General features: G+C 33.7%; 1 protein-coding gene across 10 annotated transcripts in view; it reads left to right on the forward strand.

The window, feature by feature from the left end:
- The window catches only part of LIPI (lipase I), a 72,734-nt gene that overhangs the window by 14,933 nt on the left and 37,090 nt on the right, over nt 1–20,711 (forward strand). For 7 of the 10 annotated variants that reach the window (XR_005793227.1, XM_040484177.1, XM_040484184.1 and 4 more), the window contains exons 3-7: nt 8,854–9,239; nt 11,683–11,791; nt 14,061–14,162; nt 19,088–19,177; nt 20,156–20,323. Coding sequence is in view for 9 of the 10 variants with exons in the window: in XM_040484177.1 (XP_040340111.1) it covers nt 8,928–9,239; nt 11,683–11,791; nt 14,061–14,162; nt 19,088–19,177; nt 20,156–20,323 (781 nt within the window). In the remaining variant the exon portion in view is untranslated. The remainder of the gene's footprint in view (nt 1–8,853; nt 9,240–11,682; nt 11,792–14,060; nt 14,163–19,087; nt 19,178–20,155; nt 20,324–20,711) is intronic. The other 3 variants (XM_040484180.1, XM_040484182.1, XM_040484179.1) reach the window with 3 other exon arrangements.

Raw genomic sequence — 20,711 nt, forward strand, 5'->3', positions numbered from 1 at the left:
AAGAATTTCATAAAAATGGGATTAAACAACATGTACTTTTCTTTGTGGAACATTTTGTTCAATATCATGTTTTTGAGTCTTATCAAAGTTGTTGCACGTATGGGAAGCTTATTCCTTTTTATTGCTGGGTAGTGTTACATGGTATAATTATGCCACAATTTGTATGCCTATACTCCTTTTATTGACATGCAGGTTTTTTCCAGTTTGGGGTCCTTATGAAAAAACGTCTATGAGCTTGTACATGTTGTGGACAAATGCTTTTATTTCTCAGAGGTAAACAATTGAAACTGATTTTTTAGGGTCATAAAAGTATATACTTAATATTTTGAGAAATTGCTAAATGGTTTTCCAAAATATATCATTTTGTTACTTCCCTTAGCAATGAAGGATGCTTCAAGTTGCCCTACATCCTCACCTATACTTGGTTCTGTCAATATTTTTTTTAAGTTTATTTTTGATACAGAAAGAGAGAAACTACGCACCAGTGGGAGAGGGACAGAGAGGGAGAGAGAGAAAATCCTGATGCGGGGCTTGATCTCTCCAAGTGAGAGATCATGACCTGAGCCGACATCAGGAGTTGGATGAACCAGCCGGGTGCCCCTCCGTCTTTTTAATTTTAGCCTTTCTAGTGGGTGTGTAGTGATATTATTATTTTAATTTAACTTACATTTTACTGGTGACTAGTGATGTTGAGCATGGATCTTAGGCCATTATACCATCTTTTGTTAAGTGTCTTCAATTATTTTGACAATTCTGAAAAATTGAGTTCGTGTGTTTAACATATATGTGTATATAAACACTCAGATTCCCTCCCCCCCCACCATATTCTGGATACAGGTGATTTTCAGGTGTTCATATTACAAGCCTACATATTCACACTCTTAACGATGAGTGTCTTTTCAGGAACAGACATGTTTCATTATGACTGTCCAATTTATCACCTTTTTCTTTTATGTTTCACACTCACTGTAATCTTGTCTGAGAAATATTTGCTTACTTCAAGATCATTAATATTTTCTCTCAATGTTACAGACATATAGCCTGCTGCCTGCCAGAGAATGAAGCTGAATCAAAGCAAGTAGAGTTGAGAGAATGAAAAGAGGAAAAGATGAGTCTCTTTCACTCTAGAGCTAGTTTAGCTCTCTTAAAACCAAATGTGACCTTTCTAGGGTCTCTGTTGAATGTCCATGATGTTCCTTAGGGTCTTTCTACTCTGGCTAGCCAGGGCTTCATTGTCTCCCAGAGCATTGTGACCTCTGGAACTGTTCAGTTTACAGCTCTTTGTGGAGTTTCACACTATGCATGCATAGGTCTGTATACAGCAACCGATTCTTGGGGACCCCTCTGCAGATTTCAAGCCTCTGCCTCTTTAGAGCCACTTCTTTTGCAGCATATAATCTAGAAATTCTAGTTGTTTTACTCTCCTCAAACCCTGATCTTTCTCCCCAACTTGGTAACATCATCATGCTCTCCTTGGGTCCAAACTTCCTGCATTAAGGGAGACTATCTCTAGGCAGGAAGCTACTAGATTATAGTGTTCACATAATTTGTTTCCTTTCTTTTAGAGATCACAGTTCTGTGCTTTTTGTTGTCCAGTGTCTAAAGTTTCATATACACATTTTATCCACTGTTCGAGTTATTTACAGAAGTAAGAGAAGTATGGAATCTGATATATTTCATGACAGGAATTGGATTCTAGAAGGTTTTGTTTTAATTGTGGTAAAACACATATAAAAATCACCATTTTAATAATTTTTACAGTTCAGTGGCATTAAGTACACTCACATTTTGTGCAACCATTGCCACTATCCATCGCCGGAATGTTTTCATCTTTCCAAACTGAAACTCTATACCTATAAAAAACATAGTTCCCCATTTTCCTCTCCTTCCCAGCCCCTGGCAACCACTATTCTATTTTATGTCTCTCTATATTGACTACTTTAGGTACTCATGTAAGTGTAATCATACAGTATTTGTATTTTTGTGACTGGCTTATTTCACTTAGTATAATGTCAGAGTTCTCCCGTGTTGTAGCACATGTCAGAATTTACTTTCATTTTAAGGCTGAATAATATTTTATTGTATGTGTATACCAGATTTTGTTTATACATTGATCTATTGATGGATGCTTGGATTGCTTCCACCTTTTGGTTATTATAAATAATGTTTCTATGAACATGGGGGTATAAATATCTCTTTGAGTCTCTGCTTTCAGTTCTTTTAGGTATATACCCAGAAGTGGAGTTTCTAGATTATATTGTTATTTTATTTTTAATTTTTTAAGAAACCACCATACCATTTTCCATTCCCATCAGCAATGGGCAGCATTCCAATTTTTCCACATTCTTGCCAACAATTGTTATTTTGTGTTTCTTGGTAGTAGCTACTTCTTTTACCTTCAGATTCTAATGGAATTGAAGTGGTATCTCATTATGGTTTTGATTTGCATTTCTCTAATGATTAGTGAGATTGAGCATTTTTTCATGTGCTTATTAGCCATTTGTATATCTTATCTATATGTCCATTCAAATCTTTTGCCAGTTTTTTATTGGTTGTTTGTTGTTATTGAATTATGGGAGTTCTTTATGTATTCTGAATATAAATCCCTTATCAGATATATGATTGTTAAACATTTTCTCCCATTCCCTGGATTGCCTTTTCACTCTATTTATAATGTCCTTCAATGCACAAAAGTTTTTAATTTTGATGAAGTACATTTCATCCTTTTTTCTTTTATTGTCTGTGCTGTTTTTGGTGATTCTCAAAAAGTAATTTTGAGACCCAAAGTCTTGAGGTTTTCTCTTGTATTTTCTTCTAAGAGTTTTATGGTTTTAGTTCTATTATGTCCTTCTTTATCTCTTGTAAGAATTTTTAACTCAGAGTCTATTTTCTCTGGTAGAAGTATAGATGTCCCAATCTCTGTTCTTTTCTTATCCCAAACTTTATTGAGGAATAATTGACAAATATACTTGTGTATATTTAAATTGTACAATGTGATGATTTGATACACATATGCATTGTAGAATGATTACCAAGATCAAGATAATTAATACATCCATCACCTCTCAAAATTAACACTTTTCCTGTGCATGATGAGAATGCTTAAGATTTACTCTCAGCAACTTTCAAGTATGCAATATTATATTATTACATAATCAAATATACAGTATTGTATTATTAACTATAGTCACCTGATGCACACTAGATCCTAAGAACTTATTTATCTTGTAACTGGAAGTTACTGTACCTCCCCATTTACCAGTCCCAAGCCTCTGGTAACCACCATTTTATTATCTGTTAATATGAAATTGTTTTTTTTGTTTTTTGTTTTTGTTTTTAGATTCCATTTATAGTTGATATTATATAGCATTTGTTTTTCTCTGTCTGGCTTATTTCACTTAGCATAATGCCATCTAGTTTTATCTACTGTTCTAAATGACAGGATTTACTTTTTTATGGTTGAATAAATTCTATTATGTATATATACTACATTTTTAAAATCCATTCATTCACTTAAGGAAATTTAGGTTGTTTCCATGTCTTGATTATTGTGAATAATGCTGCAGTGAACAACATGAGTGTGGAGATATCTCTTCATATCCCTGCTCTCTTTCAGTTACTTTTTGCATTGAGTATCTTGTTTGCATCCTAACACTTTCAACCTATGAATGTCTTTAAAGTGAGTCTCTTGTAGACAGCATACACTTGGATGTTGTTGTTTTTTATCCACTCTTTCAATCTATTTCTTTTTATTAAGCAGTTTAATCCATTTACATTTAAAGTTATTACTGATAGGAAGCACTTATTTTTTCCCATTTTCTTATTTGTTTTTTATATGTCTTAGAGCTCATTTTTGTCTTTCATTTCCTCCATTACTGTCTTGTATTTAATTTTTTTTTTTTTAGTGACACATTATGATTCCCTTCTCATTTTCTTTTGTATATGTTCTATAGATTATTTTCTTTTTGGTTATCATAGGGATTACTTGTAACATCCTAAAGTTATGACAATCTATTTTAAATTGATACTAAGTTAGCTTCAAGAAAGTAAAGACCTCAATAAAAAACAACTTTTACATAAACAACTACTCCTTTATAGCTCTGCTTTCTTCATTTCAGTTATTGATGGCACAAATGTTATATTTATATTGCATACCATTAACATAGATTTATAATTGTATTTATGCATTTGCCTTTTATATTCTGTAGAAAATAAAAAGTAAGAGTTATAAATCAAAATTAAAAAAATATTTTTTGTATTTGTTTATACATTTGTCCTTTCCAAAGCTCTTTATGTTTTCATATGACTTTAAGTTTTTGTCTAATGCACTTTCATTTCAACTTGAAGGCTCTCATTGTTATTTCATGTAGAGCCAAGTCTATGGCAGTGAACTCCCTCAGCTTTTGTTTGTCTAGGGATGTCTTAACTTAACTCTCATTTTTTTAAGGGCAGTTTTGCTGGATATAGAATTCTAGGTTGAAAGTTTTTCTCTTTCATCACTTTAAATATATGTCATCTCACTGCCTTCTGGACTACAAAGTTTCTGCTGAGAAATATGACAATATTATTGGGAATTCTGATAAGTTTTTGATATATAGAACTTTATTTTTCTATTCCTAACATCTATCATAATTCAGTTAAATGTTTTTTAGGAGTTTTACTGTATACTAGTGTAACATTTTATTATCTTTTAAAGACGTTTGTTTTTATTTTCTGTACCTGATATTAATATTACCAATGGAATCAATTGTATCATGTCACAGTAAAGCCAAACACCATGAAACAAAACAAAACCCCAGGCCCTCAGTAGCATTTGGCTTAAAGCAGCATTAGTCACACTTGTGGAGTCAGGTGGGGATTTTGTGGTTAGGTAGTACTACTCTTCTGTTGGGTTCACTTGCATTTTTTTGCTTTTGACTGGCTGTCAGTCGCCTGGGGTGACCAGCTGGGAACTTGGTGAGCTGGGCTCTTCTACACCTCTTTCTTTTCTTCTAACAGGCCAGACCAGGGATATTCTCATGGTGATGGCCAAAGTAGGAGAGGCCAACCCCGCAAAGTAGAAACCCATTTTAAGTTTCTGCTTGTATTATATATACCAAGATCCTATTTTCCATGGCAAGGAAAGGGGGATGAATTGGAGCCACCCTTATAATCTAGTATACCAAACAGCTTTCGTTTTATTTTGTGTAGAATATACCTTCCCATTTATTTAAAATCTCTGTTACTTCTTTTAAATAACTTATAACTAAGTGTCATTTTTTAATGAAAACTGAAGATTCTTTGTTTTTGAATAGGCAATCTTTATACAGTTACGTAAGTTTGTATATATCATATATTTTTTTCTCTAGTATAATTGTATTATTTTGTTTCATGGATTTAACTTTCTATATTTCTTTTTTTCATTTTTTCTTATCTTATGTATATATACATTGCTGTACTTCTATGTTTTTAGTGTGTACAAAGTTACATGTACTGTTTTACATAGTACAGGGTTTAACATTTCAGGTTTCAATATCTTTTTAAAGCCACATTTAACTATATATTAAAATTAAAAATAACTGATATCTTTTGATCCCCCAGTTAAAGGATTTTGTCCACACCTACTTTGTTGATACTACTTTTAACTGAAATTCCCATCTTATTAGTATATTGACTTGTCTTAATATTTAAATATTCTTATCAAACATTCAAATAAGAATGCCTTTTGATATTGCATTTGTTTTACCCAGTTTTTAATATTTACACTTATATTGGTGTCTAACCTATTTCTATGCTCACTTTCAATCTTTTTATACTGTGAGTTTCTGTGGATCTTGTCTTCATTAAATATAGCACTTATTTAACAATGATGATGTCGGGAACTGTACTGTGTCATTTGTGAGTGGTGCACTTAAGGGAGGATATAAAATTCTTAGGCCACAAACTTTTCCACTTATAACCTTCATTCATTACACTTTTATCTGTCTAATGTATTGCTTCGGAAGGCAAATCTGAAGTCATCAAGACTTCGTTTCTCTATTATTTTTAACATGGATTTTCTGCCTTGATGTTTTTAGGATATTTTTCTCTTTCATCAAAACCCAAACCAGTTTCTAGGAAGTCTCTTGATGAGTCTAATTAACTGATTTTCTCTAGATTGTGTTGAGTCTTTCAGTTTGCACACCCTGGTGTGCAATTATTTCCTTAGTTATTGTAACTGCTACCCTCTCCCTCTCCAATTATTTCCCGTTCCAGGAAAACGATGATTTTTAACTTGAATCATCATTTCCTGTCCCCTATCTTTGTTTCTCCTCCTCATTGAAATCTTTCTTCCTTCATTTCTTACTGTCAGGTGGGTGTTCCATGTTTTCTCATGTGTAACATGAATTTTTATCCTGCAATTGCATTTTTTTCTTTCCTTGAATTGCAGTATCTCATTATTCCACTTTTAATTTTGTCCTATTATTTTTTTTTACCTCAATAAATTTTCTCTTAATGGCCTCCTGTTTTTTGAGACATGATTTTTCTTGTACTGTAATGAGAGTGCTATAGAATTTTATGCAGTTACTTCAACATTTGGCAATAGATAATAGATTTCTCTGTAGATTGTTTCAGGTTTTTCTGTCCCTTACTTTATCACAGGGGTCCTTCTGTTTATTCCTCATTACTCATTCCAGGGCCAGGTAAAATCTGCACTGGTTTGGAGTGGACCAGCAGTGTGGATATATTGATTGCATATGGCCCTCTCAGAGTTTCAGCTGAGGGAAACATTTCAGATGGTGGAAAAATGGATGTACACAATTCCCTATGCAATTTGTATAGTGTAGCAAGCAGTGATATTGCACTGTGATTTGATTTATTTCTCCTTTCCACTTCCTCATTCTCTAGCACTTAGAACAAATGAAGTTTGTTTCAAACTTTTTCACTTGTCTAAGTATCTCTTAGCTGTTAACCTGGGAATTAATTGTGGTTCTTGCCTTTCCTTCACTCCCTTCCTCCTTCATCTTCTGAATAATTGTGACAGTATCACATATATACTCTCTGAACTAGAAGGTAGATTGTAATTAGTGCATATTATTATGGATTTATCAAACATCTATTATACGTCTATAGTTTTAAATATATACAACATATATATATATATATATATATATATATATACACACACACACACATATATATTATATGTATGTAGCTTACTTAATCACATTATTGTTTCTGGACACTTAAATCGCTTCTATTTCTCCAGTGCTAAAATAATATACATTAGTTGATTTTATATGTTTAAATGACTATTTTCTTGGGATAAATTTTTAGAAGTAGAATTACTGACATGAAGATATTAACGATTTTGTGAATTTTTGATATATGCTGGCAAATTGTTTCCCAAATCTTTTAACAAGTAAAACTTCCAGAAACAGTACAATCATATGCTCTCATAAAAAAAAATTGAGGGGTGCCTGGGTGGCTCAGTCAGTTGATCAGACTCTTGATTTTGGCTCAGGTCATAGATCCCAGGGTCCTGATATCAGCCCCCTGTTGGGCTCCACGCTGAGTGTGAAGCCAGCTTAAGATTCTCTCTCTCTCTCTCTCCTTCTGCCCCTTTCTCCCACTCACATGCTCTCTCTCTTTTTAGAAATAAAAAAAAAATGGGATTACATGCTTACTTTGAAAGAAATTACAATTCTGAGAACCTATGGAAAAGAAAATTAAAAAAGCAGCCATTGTTTCACTGCCTAGCTATGATTCTTGCTGTTGATTTGGCTTAGATATTTTATTTTCTTCCCTACTTCCTTGTAGGATAGATGGATGGATAGATAGGTAGGTAGGTACATAAGGTAGATAGATAGGCAGACATATAGGATGCATGCATTGATAAAAATACTATAAGATGACAGGGTGCCTGGGTGGCTAAGTTGGTTAAGTGTCTGACTCTTGATTTTAACTCAGATCATGACCTCATGGTTTGTGTGTTCAAGCCCAACATCAGGCTCTGTGCTGACAGTATGGGCCCTGCTTAAGATTCTCTTTGTTTCTTTTTCTCTCTATGTCTCTGTTCCACTTGTCCTCTTGTCCCCTCAACATGAATAAATAAACTTAAAAAAAGTAGAAAATACTAAATGATGATATTTAAGTTGTTTTAAATTTTTGTACAATTATGCATAAACCTGTTATTAATGTCTTATATTTAATACAAATTGTTTATTTCATTAATATAAATCCTAGAAGGAAAGTGAGGAAGAATACATATTTTTAAGATTATGAATATGTACCACATAATTTCAATTTCAAAAGGAAAGGATGCTACACCAATTTATACTCTTAGCATTCATTTATATAATTATGTGTCAAATTTACCTTCACAAGTATTAAGTATTAATATGATTTTCTTCATTTTCTTTAATTTGATAGGAAGAAACTTATACCATATTGTTTTGATTTTTTATTTGATCGCTAATTAGATAAAATATATTTTTGAATGATTATTATTCACATGTAAGTATTCTTCTGCAGAATTTCTTTTAAAGCTCACAATTTGTGTACTTTTACTGGTGTGAATAATACTTTCGTTACTAACAATATTAATGATTTTAGTCACACCATTGCAGTTTTGTACAGATAAAAAATAATTTTTCTAACCAACCATATTTCTTTCTATATTTTATTTTAAAATTTTGAATGCTTCTTGTTCAAAAAGTCTTTATATAATCAACAAATTAATCATTGTAGTTGCTCAGGATATTATGTTGAAATACTAGTGAAATAAAATCCTTCCCACGCTTCAAGTTCAAATCTGTTCTTTTAAACAGTAATAAGAATTGTATCAAATACTATCCCAGTACTCAGCTTAACTGAATTTTTTTTCAATTTCAGAGAATAAAAGACCATGCCTTGAATTCTCTCAGCTAAACATATTGCATTCCATCAAAGATTTGTTTTCTCCCCAAATGGACATTGTTTTGATGATGTATACAAGAAACAATCCTTCCTGTGCTGAGCCACTGTTTGAGCAGAATAACTCACTTAATGTTAATTTCAATACAAGCAAGAAAACAGTCTGGATTATTCATGGATACAGACCAATGGGCTCCACTCCTAAATGGCTTCAGAACTTTCTAAAGGTTTTGCTGAATCACGAGGATCTGAATGTAATTGTAGTAGACTGGAACCGGGGTGCTACAACTTTTATTTACAACAGAGCAGTTAAAAACATCAGAAAAGTTGCTGCTACTTTGGGTACATACATTCAGGTTCTTTTGGTAAGAATTTTATATATTATGTATGTTATACAATATACAGTGTTTTATGCAATACCACAGAGTGGTAGTAAGATAAATACTTTTTTTCTATAAGCATTAAGAATTATTGCTTTAATATGCTACCATTTACAGCCATCTTTTCTTTGTGGAAATGGATAAATGCCATACGTAGATGTGTACTGTCTTATTTTTAGAAGAAATGTCTTAAAGACTTAGTTATTACATTTTGTCTTAAAAATCTTTTAAGATTTTTGGGGGCACCTGGTGGCTCAGTCAGTTAAGTGACTCTTAGTTTCAGCTCAGGTCATTATTTCACTGTTTGTGGCTTCGAGCCCCACATTAGGCTCTGTGCTGGCAGTGCAGAGCCTGCTTAAGATTCTGTCTTTCCCTCTCTCTCTGACCGTCCCCTGCTCACATGCATGCATGCCTGCACGTGCTCTCTCTCTCAAAATAAATAAATAAACTTAAAACAATCTTTTAAGATTTTTATCCTTTTGTAACTTTACCTATACTGACTTGAGGTTAAGGTAGTGATTCTCTGTGCACCAAGGAGATAAACTATATAATCATTAAGTTATTTTCTAAGGTATGGCTAATATGTTTATAGTTAATTGAGTGTGAATTGGTAAAAGTGAGGGAAAAACATCTTAAAAAGTTGCATACTTCTGCCAATCTTCAAGACCAGTCTTAATACCATTTAGATTTGTCCAGCATTTAGGTCCAGGGTTGGGATGAGTCTAACAAATTGAGGCTAATTTGGGCTTATCAGGAATTTACATCTACATTTACTATGTCAACCCATATGGCGATCAGTGTCTATTCTAGAGAGAGATGTGGTGGTGATGAGCGCTTGAGAGAAAGAAAGGTAATTTCTGGGGCATTCATGGGCTTGAAATCTGTTTTGAGTTGTGCTCAACTCAACTTGCTCAGTTGTGCTTGGGAGACTCTCTTAAAACTAAGCAGGCATAACTGATCCAAGAAGCAGTTACATATAATGGTTAGGAGTCAGACTGGAGGAGTTCAAAGATCAAATCAACCTGTTATCCTCTGTGTGACTCTGACCAATTGTTTAATCTCTCTGCCTCATTTATTTATCTATGTATTTGAGATAATCAAACTTTATGACAATATTTTATATAAGTATAAAATGACATTAATTCTTAACCAGGACCTGGCATAAAATAATCTGAGTAAAAATCAGGATCAGTATAATTTATACATCCCCAAGTTCGGACAAAACCAAACCATCTCTCTATAGAGAGACAGAGGAGGTGATTGATTCACCTGTTCTTATCACCTGTAAACTACATAACTGATTTTTGCTTATAGAAGTGGTCTTTTCTCTAATAAACATGTACTTCAAAGTGTTGGAAATATGATTATTAAATATAGAAATTTAGAAAAAGGCTTTATATTAAGGAAAAAAATGAAAAGATTAACAACACTAAAGTTGAGAGCAATACCCCTTCAGGTTTCTGGGCATTGCTCTGAGAAATTTGAAGAAAATTAACCTGTGGCTGGAAAGCCTGGGTCTAGTTTCTCATTGGCAGTAAATGTTCCACATCTTTCTCCAAGCCATCAAATGTGTCACTCTGCTGAATGGACCACAACCTGCTTTCTGAGAGTGTGGTGGGAGAAACTTTCCCTCCTTGTTAGCTCCCTAGTGGCCCTCCAGGGCTAAGACTCTAAGAAGTGCTCAAAACTTGGGCTTGGAAGATCAGATTCCATCACTCTCCAGCTTGTGAATTTGGGAAATCACTTAAAATCCATGAGTCTCATTGTATCATCTCCGAAATGAGAATTATAATTCACACTGTTCCAGTCTTCCTAGGGATTTTGACACAATCTGATCAGATAAAACAAGGAGGCAGATTAGTATATATTTTGGAGTTAAATAGGCCTGGACTTGAAGTCCATCTTTTTCCCTTACAGTAATAAGTATATTTGGCTTTGGGCAACTCATTATCAAACTATTCATTCAACACTTAATATGTGCTCTTAATAACTTTGGGCAATAGGATAAAAATAAATAACTCGTAGGACTAATGTGAATATGAGATTTACAAAACACTTATTCAAGTTAATGGAATATGATAGTTATAAAACACTTATTCAAGTTAAGTACCTGTTAATGTCTATTACTATTATTACAAAATTATTTATTAATTAATATATTATTTTGCATATACTATTTTAGATAATAGATAACAAAGGTTTTTAAAAGCTTAATGTTATTACTAAAAATATATTGAGAAAAATCAGATATCTTATGGAAAAAGTTGAACAACAATATGTTGTTTTGAAATTATAAAATCCCATTCTCTATCTCCCAGAAATGTATTAAACCAGAAAAAAAAAAATAGTGAATACTATAATATTGATGCACAAGGCATAATTTGTGATTTCTGAAATGAAAATCATAACACTTCATTTTCAATTGCAGAACCATGGAGCGACTCTTGATAATTTTCATTTCATAGGTATGAGCTTAGGGGCTCATGTTAGTGGATTTGTTGGAAAGATATTTCAAGGTCAACTTGGAAGAATTACAGGTAAAATATTTTTGATAAAATTAGTGTTTTAGCATAATTTTAACCATTAGAAATTACTTTATTTACAAGTTAACAGGCACAATAGTTAAACAGTAAAAATGATGCACATTATTTTTTTCTGTATTATATTCAATGCTCGCCTTTGTTTTAGTTAGATTCTAAAGTCTTCTTTCTTTAGTTCTAAGCAGTGTTGAAGTGCTCATATAGAACTGGGAGGAAGATCAATTTCTGCAGCTCCATGTGAATTTTAAGAACCTATTATTGTAATAATCCAGAGAAAAGCTTGACTCATTAAATATAAAACTTTTTTCTTTTTTTATATTAAATATAATTTATTGTCAAATGGGTTTCCATACAACACCCAGTGCTCATCCCAACAGGTGCCCTCCTCAATGCCCACCACCCATTTTTCCCCTCTCTTCCACCCCCCATCAACCCTCAGTTTCTTCTTAGTATTTAAGAGTCTCTTATGGTTTGCCTCCTTCCCTCTGTAACTTTTTTTTATAAAACTTTTTTCATGTATTAACTAAATATATACCCATGTATTTAATTTTCATAAACTTTAACATATTTCAGTTCTTTTAAAAATTTTACTTGAACATCAGAAGAGAGAATCAGGAGTTGACAACCAGGCTTGAGGGAGTCTAGATCCTGATTCCTCTCATATTTTCCTTCACAGAGTTCCTGCATGCAGAAAGTTTAGTAGCCAAATAATGCTGATGTGGATTTTCATGCTTCCTTTTGGGAATGGTGGTGATTTTAGAACCAGAAAGTTAGTATCCTTCCCCAACCAATTTAGCTTAAAAAAAAAAAAAAAGGTTTATTATTTGAGAGAGAGAGAGAGAGAGAGAGAGAGAGAGAGAGAAAGCACGAGAAGAAGGGCAGAGAGAAAGGGAGACTGAGAATCCCAAGCAGGTTCCCCACTGTCAGTGTGGAAACCAAACCATGACCTGAGCTGAAATCAAGAGTCAGACACCTAGGTGCCCTATAGTCCGGTTACTCAAGTGCCCTATAGTTGTTTTTTTAAAACAATTATTGAGATATGTGTCTGTAGAAGATTTATAATGATTTTGAGTGTTAATAAAAGTAGTAGAGTATTAAGTTGAAGCAAAGGGGGAGGGGAGAGGTGAATAAATTGCATAAGTAAGAGCTTTACAAACTTTAAGTATACCTTTCTTACTTTGATCAGTTTTAGTAATATCCCTGTTATACAGATACGAAAACAGGTTAACTGAATGAATGTAGGAAGGTCAAACGTTCTTAACAGCTAAGCCAGGATTTATGCAAAGCTTTCTAGCAACCAAAGCCTATTTCTCTTTCAACCATCACAGTAATCCTACTTTATGTTAAAGTGTGTTTATTCACACATTAGTCCAGTTTGAATGGCTCCACATGTCAAGCAATCATCAGGGTTTAAAATTCCAGCAAGTGTAGTAGTTCTACATCAGAATTATTTATGAAAAGAGAAGTTTCTGCCTCATTCAGTCAAGTGGGCTAAATACACTAGGGAAAATAGAAGGGCTTGGGATGAGCAACATTATATTTTAGTTTAAAAAAATCTCTTTTTTGAGATGAGTGTATCTCCCATTGCACAGATGTTCTCAAGGTGTTGAATTTTACCTCTTTGCCCCTTTTTGACAGTTGCCAGTAGGTCATGAGCCTAGAATTTCTATGTAGAATTTCACATGCACCAGAAATAATATCTATATTCCATGGAAATTTTAATACATTTTTCTTTTCTTGTGTGTATATGGGAAGCTTTTGGTGGAAAATAAATGATAACATAATAATAATTATGTTTTATACCCCACCACAAATTGTATTTGGCACTTAAAATTCATTTTAGAACTGCAGATAGATCTGGGATGAACTAGTAAGGCATGAAGTTCAAGATAGGACCAGGCTATTACTCATTCCCCTTCCCCTCCAGGAAAAGTAGTAGTTACTTATTAACTATAAAAATACTACCAGTTTATCTCTAAGTACTTCTTAAATAAAAATGCTAAAAAAAAACCTACAATATTTTGTTGAGGCATTTCTAGTGTGGCTTAACACTAGATTGTTGGTAAACTCGGAAGATTGGTATAAATTATTCAGATAATGAAGATATTTGCTATTCATCCAATTTCATTTATATTTAGATTAGTTTTTAGACAAGTTTAAAGCTATATAGACTTATGTTTATAATATAATAATGCAAACATATGATCTAATAAACACTATAGTAGAAGTTGATTAACTGATTGATAGTTTCTTTCTTGAATTTCAGGTCTTGACCCAGCTGGGCCAAAGTTCTCTGGACAGCCATGTGATCTCAGATTAGATTACACTGATGCAAAGTTTGTGGATGTCATCCATTCTGATATCAATGGTAACAATGTAGGATTTATTGCTTAATTACTTGAAAATGAAAAGGAGATGTAGACATTGGGATGCAGAGAACATAAAAGGAGGAAGATTAGTGGATAAAGTGATGATGAGTCTGTAATTATAAAATGATTATGTTTCCCACAAGTGGTATTTCTTGGAGTTAGTGATATCCTATGGGTGTTAACATGGCATTTTTGCCTTCAATTTACCTCCTTCAGGTTTCAAGACCTGTCCTATCATCCTAAAAAGCAGAAATTTGATTAAAAAATACTTCATCTTGTTCATGCTATTGACAATTTTGATTTGATCACAAATTCTCCCATGCTTAATGTTCCTGATGTATTTAGGTTACCATTCTCCACTCATTTTCTTGCTGTGATATCTATCAACTAGAAATGAAAACAGCATTTCAGGCACAGATAAAGAATACCTTCCCCTAAAGGTAGAGAAATAATTTCTCTATTGTTTTTAATTATCTTCCTGAAAATGTCAAATATGCTATTGATAGTTTGGTCCAGAATGCTTTGGACAGGCACTTTCAAGGAATAAGTTAGATGGCCCTAAGCCCTTTTCTGATTTGGAATTGATGATACTAATATTTATTGAGCACTTCGTATATACTTCAGGCAGTGTTTTAAATGTTTTATGTGAATTAATTATGGCATTCTCCTAAGTTCCCATGAGATAAGTAAATGTCATCTCTTTTTTACTTATGGGGAAACTAGAGTCAAAGTCACAAGGCCAGTAAGCAGCAGAGCCGCTTTCAAATTTCAAAATTTCAATTTTTTGAAATTTCAAATTTCAAAATTTCAAAAAATTTGAAATCTTTTGATTCCAGAGCCTGCCTTCACCAGTTTCTTGCTCTGATTAGCTGATAATTTACATGTGTTGTCACTGTGGGCATGGGGAGGTTATGGTGCTACCATGGAGAAAGGAGGAAGTGATGCAAAGACTATTCTGATTCTCCTATTTCCTCAGGTTACTTTTCTCTTTGGTCCAGGTAATTTATTTGCTCCCATAGTCCTCTGAATTGACTTCATGGTGATCCATACCAGTGCCTTTGCAAGAGATACAAATTCTATAAATGCCATAGATGACAATTTCTCAATATCAATGCCTGGGCTAACCCTATATGGGTACAGTTTTGCTTCTAAAGTGGAATCTGAGTTCACCTATATCTCACAGGGAGTCAGTGCCTAAGGTTCACAGTTCTAGTGTGATACCTCAACCTCTCGTCTTCCTTATCTCTAGCTCTTATATCAGCTTAGCATTCCCACACATAGTACACCTACTACCCAATTGCTCTGCAGTTCTTTGTCTGAGCTCTTCTTTCTGAAATCCCAACTTCAGCTCTGCCTATGGCCTTGGAATTAGCTCTTCCTACTTTTTATTTTATTTTATTTTTTTTTTTTGGATTTTCCTAATAAACTGTTTTATATTGTCTTTCATTCTCAACATCTTTTGATGACCCAACCTATCAGATCTAACTTACCACTAAATGCCACATTGTTTTGGCACCTTTGGTTGATCTTTTCATGACCATCACAAATGAGGGACACAGAATTTTGATGCTGCATATCCACCTGTCTCAAGGAATTTCTGAATGAGATATTTGGGGTCAGTACATATCTGACAGATCAATTCTTCCTTGAATACTATTCAGAGTGCATCTTTTACTTACCAATAGGTTTTGTCCTTATTCAGTTGTATATGTTAAAAAATCTATGTCACCTTCCAAAATTGTGAATTAGGTAATTTGGGCTAATATTCCTGCTGGGATATCAGGGAAAACTTACCAGTCCAACATCTAGAAAAATTCTAGAAGTGAACTGGCGATTTGGAGTCACTTTTCTCATAGTAGGTTCTCTGATGCAGAGGTATCAGAAATATTTTTGAAACCCATACATGAAGCTTGTAAAACATCTCATTTTTATCTTCATTCCATGAAATGAAGGAAATATAGAATGCTTAAATTTTATATGTCACTCTCCATGTTAATATATTCTTTGAGAGAAAAAATAGAAGAGAGAAGACACAATATCAATAATAAACAGGAGATAGTGTTACAGATGCTACAGGTATTAAAATGACTGTATTATGATATAATGAACAATATTATGCAGAAATGAAAATATATGATTATATGGTATGATATATAAAATAGAAAAATTTTATGAAGAAGAAAAAGCATTTACCAAACTAACAAATTAAGAGAGAAAATTTGGTTCTATAATTATTAATGAAATAGAAACTGTAATTTAAAAATTCCCAGGGTGCCTGGGTGGCTCAGTCAGTTAAGCATCTGACTTCAGCTCAGGTCACGATCTCGTAGTTCATGAGTTAGATCCCCACATCAGGTTCTGTGCTGACAGCTCAGAACCTGGAGCCTGCTTCAGATTCTGTGTCTCCCTCTCTCTCTGCCTCTCCCCCATTCATACTCTGTCTCTCTCTCTCTGTCTCACAAAAAAATAAATAAATGTTTAAAAAAATTAAAAAGTAAAAAAAAATGTAGGAAACTGTTTAAAACCTTTTTAAAAAGCCTTCATAAATTTAATGTCAAAACTTGAGACAGACATTACAGAAAAGAAAATTTGTGGACATTTTCTATTATAACCATGGATACAAAAATTCTACATAAATCATCACACTAGTAAACCAATTCAGTAACATATAAAAATGGATAATGAATCATACCCAATTTGGATTATTATAAAAAAGCAAGTTTATAATAAAAGCATACACAAAAGGATACATGAATATGAGTCAATTTTTATATGGGAAAATATAAATTGTAATGTTTTGGGAGGCATCCTTAGAAGCTAAAGATTAGCAAAAAAATTATTTTATTAAAAGGTAGTTATTATTATTGTAGGAAAAGGAGAAGCTGGTGATTAGATAAGAACACTGTAGGGGTTTCCAGGTGCTATATGTTGACATTGGTGTGGTAGCTAATTGGCTATTTCCCTGATAGTAATTAATCCATAGCTTTATGTTTTTTTCATATATGTATTATAAACTACAATAAAAAGAAAATTTAAAAAGTGATATATGCTTTTCCTATACTTCCTCAAATGAAGGAAATGAATGACCTAAATGACCAAACTGCTCACCTTCCTCCATCTGATAAAGGGAAAATGACATCAAGGGCTGTTTGTTAAGTTAATATAAATGTCTTTTGCTTCTCTTTGATCCCTGAGGAGTCTTCTTGGCTTGATTCTACTTTAGTAGAAGATTGGAGAAAATGATGGCTCCAACATGGAACCCCTATTCTTGGAACTCCATGTTGAGTTCAGACATAAGGAAATTAAAGGTCTCCAAAATCATTGGACTTTTTGTTTTTTGGGGCCATATTTAGGAAATTGCAGGCAGTTGATGGAATATAAAGAGGCTATCAAACCCTCACCACTGTTACAGTCAAGTCACACTTATGCTTCCCAATTCTAAGGAGTTCCAATGAATTCACCCAAATTTTTCTTTGCTGGGGTGCCTAGGTGGCTCTGTTGGTTAAGCATCCGACTTCAGCTCAGGGCATGATCTTGTGGTTCAGGAGCTCTGTGTGGACAGCTAAAACCCTGGAGCCTGCTTAGGGAGCCTGCTTCAGATTTGGTGTCTCCCTGTCTCTCTCTGTCCCTCCCCCACTCACATCGTCTGTCTGTCTCTGTCTCTGTCTCTATCTCTCTCAGAAATAAATAAACATTAAAAGAAGGAAAAAAAAAGAAAAAAAAATTGTTCTTTGCCTTTCCTTACACATTGAATCCCCTCCCCAATATTGCACATGCCCAGTGTTCTTATGCTCTGGTAATAAATACCTCACTAACGGTTATCTTTTTCTGTTACATACTAGAACTAAATCATGTTGCTGCATCTTAATCCTGACTGTCAGCCGCAAGTATTTACTTTGTTATATAAATCTATTGCTGATCACTTTTAAGAGTTTATTATGTTGTAGGAAATTTGTAGTCCCTAAGCCAAAGCCCAGCAGGCTTACTTGGCAGCAAGATTTTCATTTCTAATCATAGTCCTGAGTATTCTGAACTTGTTACCCTCTTTCATTCCTATGACTTCCCCAAGTTATAGATCCCGTATTGGTAATCGTGGACTCAGAATTTGTAATTCTCCAGTGTCTTGAGGATCTACAGATATACAAAAGCCCTTAAATCATAGCTACAGGTTTATGTCACTCTGGCCCAGTTTGTTCCAGCTGAAGCAGCATATTTAGATTTTTCCAGTTAGTGAATCTAGTGCCAAGTCTTAGGCCTTATTATCCAGGGTACAAGCAAATCATCACACTGGCTTAAAAGGTCCTGTATGACTTGGCTTCATTCTTTCCAGTGCTCCCTCATCCACGTTGTACTCCAGCTAGCCTGGCTTCTTTGAATACTTTAGGCACGCTCACATGGTTTCCTGCTTGGCTCACTGTCTTACATCTTTCACATTTTGTGTGACTCTACCTCCTCAATGGAAATTTCCCTAACCAAACTGTTTGAAAGAGCAACCTGCCACCCTCACTAGGCACTAACTGTACTCTTGTTCTACTTGTGTTTTCTCTACAGCCCTTATTATTATCTGGCATACTATATTCTTACTTGTTTATTAGGTCTTTCTCTCACTAAAATTTAATTTCCACCAAAAAAAAAAAACGGATTTTTTCTCTCTTTTTCTTTTTTACTTGCATATTCATAGCACAAAGAACTGTGATGGGCATAGTAAATCGGTGACTGATAAATATGTTAAATTAATGACATAATTTTCATGAGGAGTTAATTTGAGGCATTAAAACACGTCTTCTTAAAAATAGCATGTATTTTATTTTCAATTCAAACTGTAGGAGTCACTTTCAATGGAATTTATAGGAGATGCTATTTGTACAAGTGTTGCTGACCTGATTATGTTCACTTTGTGATTCTCGAGTGCTTTTCTTCTCAGGTTTAGGCATTAATGAACCTTTGGGACATATAGATTTTTATGCAAATGGAGGAAAAAAGCAACCTGGCTGTCCCAAATCCATTTTTTCAGGTATACAAATAATATTTTTGAATGAATTACAGATGATTCAAAATGATGAAAGAAAATCAGTTTACTTTTTTTCCCCTCTTAATCTATGGGCAAGATTTTGATCACTGTTGCTCATGATTAATGAGAGTGATTGGTGAAAAATGGTTTAATTGGGTTTTTATTGGTTCATAAAGTTGACCAGTAGATATACCATTTGGTCATGATGAAACCTATTACATTAGTTTCAACAGTTGTATTTCATTATTTTAAACATTAGGAGAAGTTCTGAGTTATTGAAGAAGCAATCTGGTCAAAGTATCACATAACATGAGTTTGGTTCCAAGACTTAATCTTTACCATCACTATAGTATTGTACAAACACAGATTCATAATCTCTTGCCCTTGGTTGTTACATAAATAGCCAAACAGCTGCTCCAGGTGTGGAGTTTGGCTCAGTTCAGAGCCATAGGAAGCATCTACAGTGACACCTGTCAAGTAACATATGGCCCAAGCCCACTGTAGCTAGAGAAGTTTGATCAAAGGTTATAAGGATGTGAGAAGTTGAGGAAAGAAAGGGACATAATGAAGTTCTAATGTTACCTGGTTTCATAATCCTCTCTGACATTAAATAGAAATATTAGGGGTGAGGGGTTAGAAGAGAACCATGTGTACATAGCCCTTAAGTGTTGTGGCACTGTGTTTGTAGTGTGTCAGATTATTGAAATCAAACACATTTTTCCCCTGTGGCAATTATTACTTTAGAAAAATGTCTTTTAAATCTCCTGTAAAAGCATACTGAATTTACATTTTCAATGGTACTACCTCTAGCTGCTTGAGATAAAACGGCACATTGTGGTCAGGCAACATTTCAGTATTCACAAGTGCATGGTATTGAGTAGAACTTAACCTTTAATTTTTTTCTCTAATTTGCTTGAACTTGGTTTAATACATCTGCAGTTCTTTTGCTTGTTTTTTGTTTTTTGTTTCTTAACACTTAAGGCGTTGCATTTATTAAATGCAGTCACCAGAGAGCCGTTTACTTGTTCATGGCATCTTTGGAAACAACCTGCAATTTTATTTCATTTCCTTGTCCTTCATACAAAGATTTCCATGCTGGTTCATGTGTGGACTGTGACGACTTCAAGGAAAAATCATGTCCTAGGCTAGGTAAGTGAGATTGGTATGATGACTATAAGATTTTGTGGAAAATGAATAACATAATTGTTAGTATTTTTTGCTGGAAGCTTTTTATTTACTTATGAACAGGTTAGCATTTTATGGAAAAATTGCCTGTGGAACAACCAGACACAAGAGTTTATTTCCTACTAAGTATTTTATAAGGTATTTAGTGAGAGAAGTTTAATCAACTGCCTTTCTATGCTCAGTGTAGTATACAGATCTGGTGGTCTCATGAGGATCTTTGTTCTTGCTTTGCAGAGGACTCTCACTATTTATCATCCATGTATATTTCCATTAAAGAAAGAGACTGCTTTCTTTCTTTCTTTCTCTTTCTTTCTTTCTTTCTTTCTTTCTTTCTTTCTTTCTTTCTTTCTTT

Source organism: Herpailurus yagouaroundi, unplaced genomic scaffold, assembly GCF_014898765.1.
Source record: "Herpailurus yagouaroundi ecotype Mexico unplaced genomic scaffold, PumYag 162, whole genome shotgun sequence".
Lineage (NCBI taxonomy): Eukaryota > Metazoa > Chordata > Mammalia > Carnivora > Felidae > Herpailurus > Herpailurus yagouaroundi.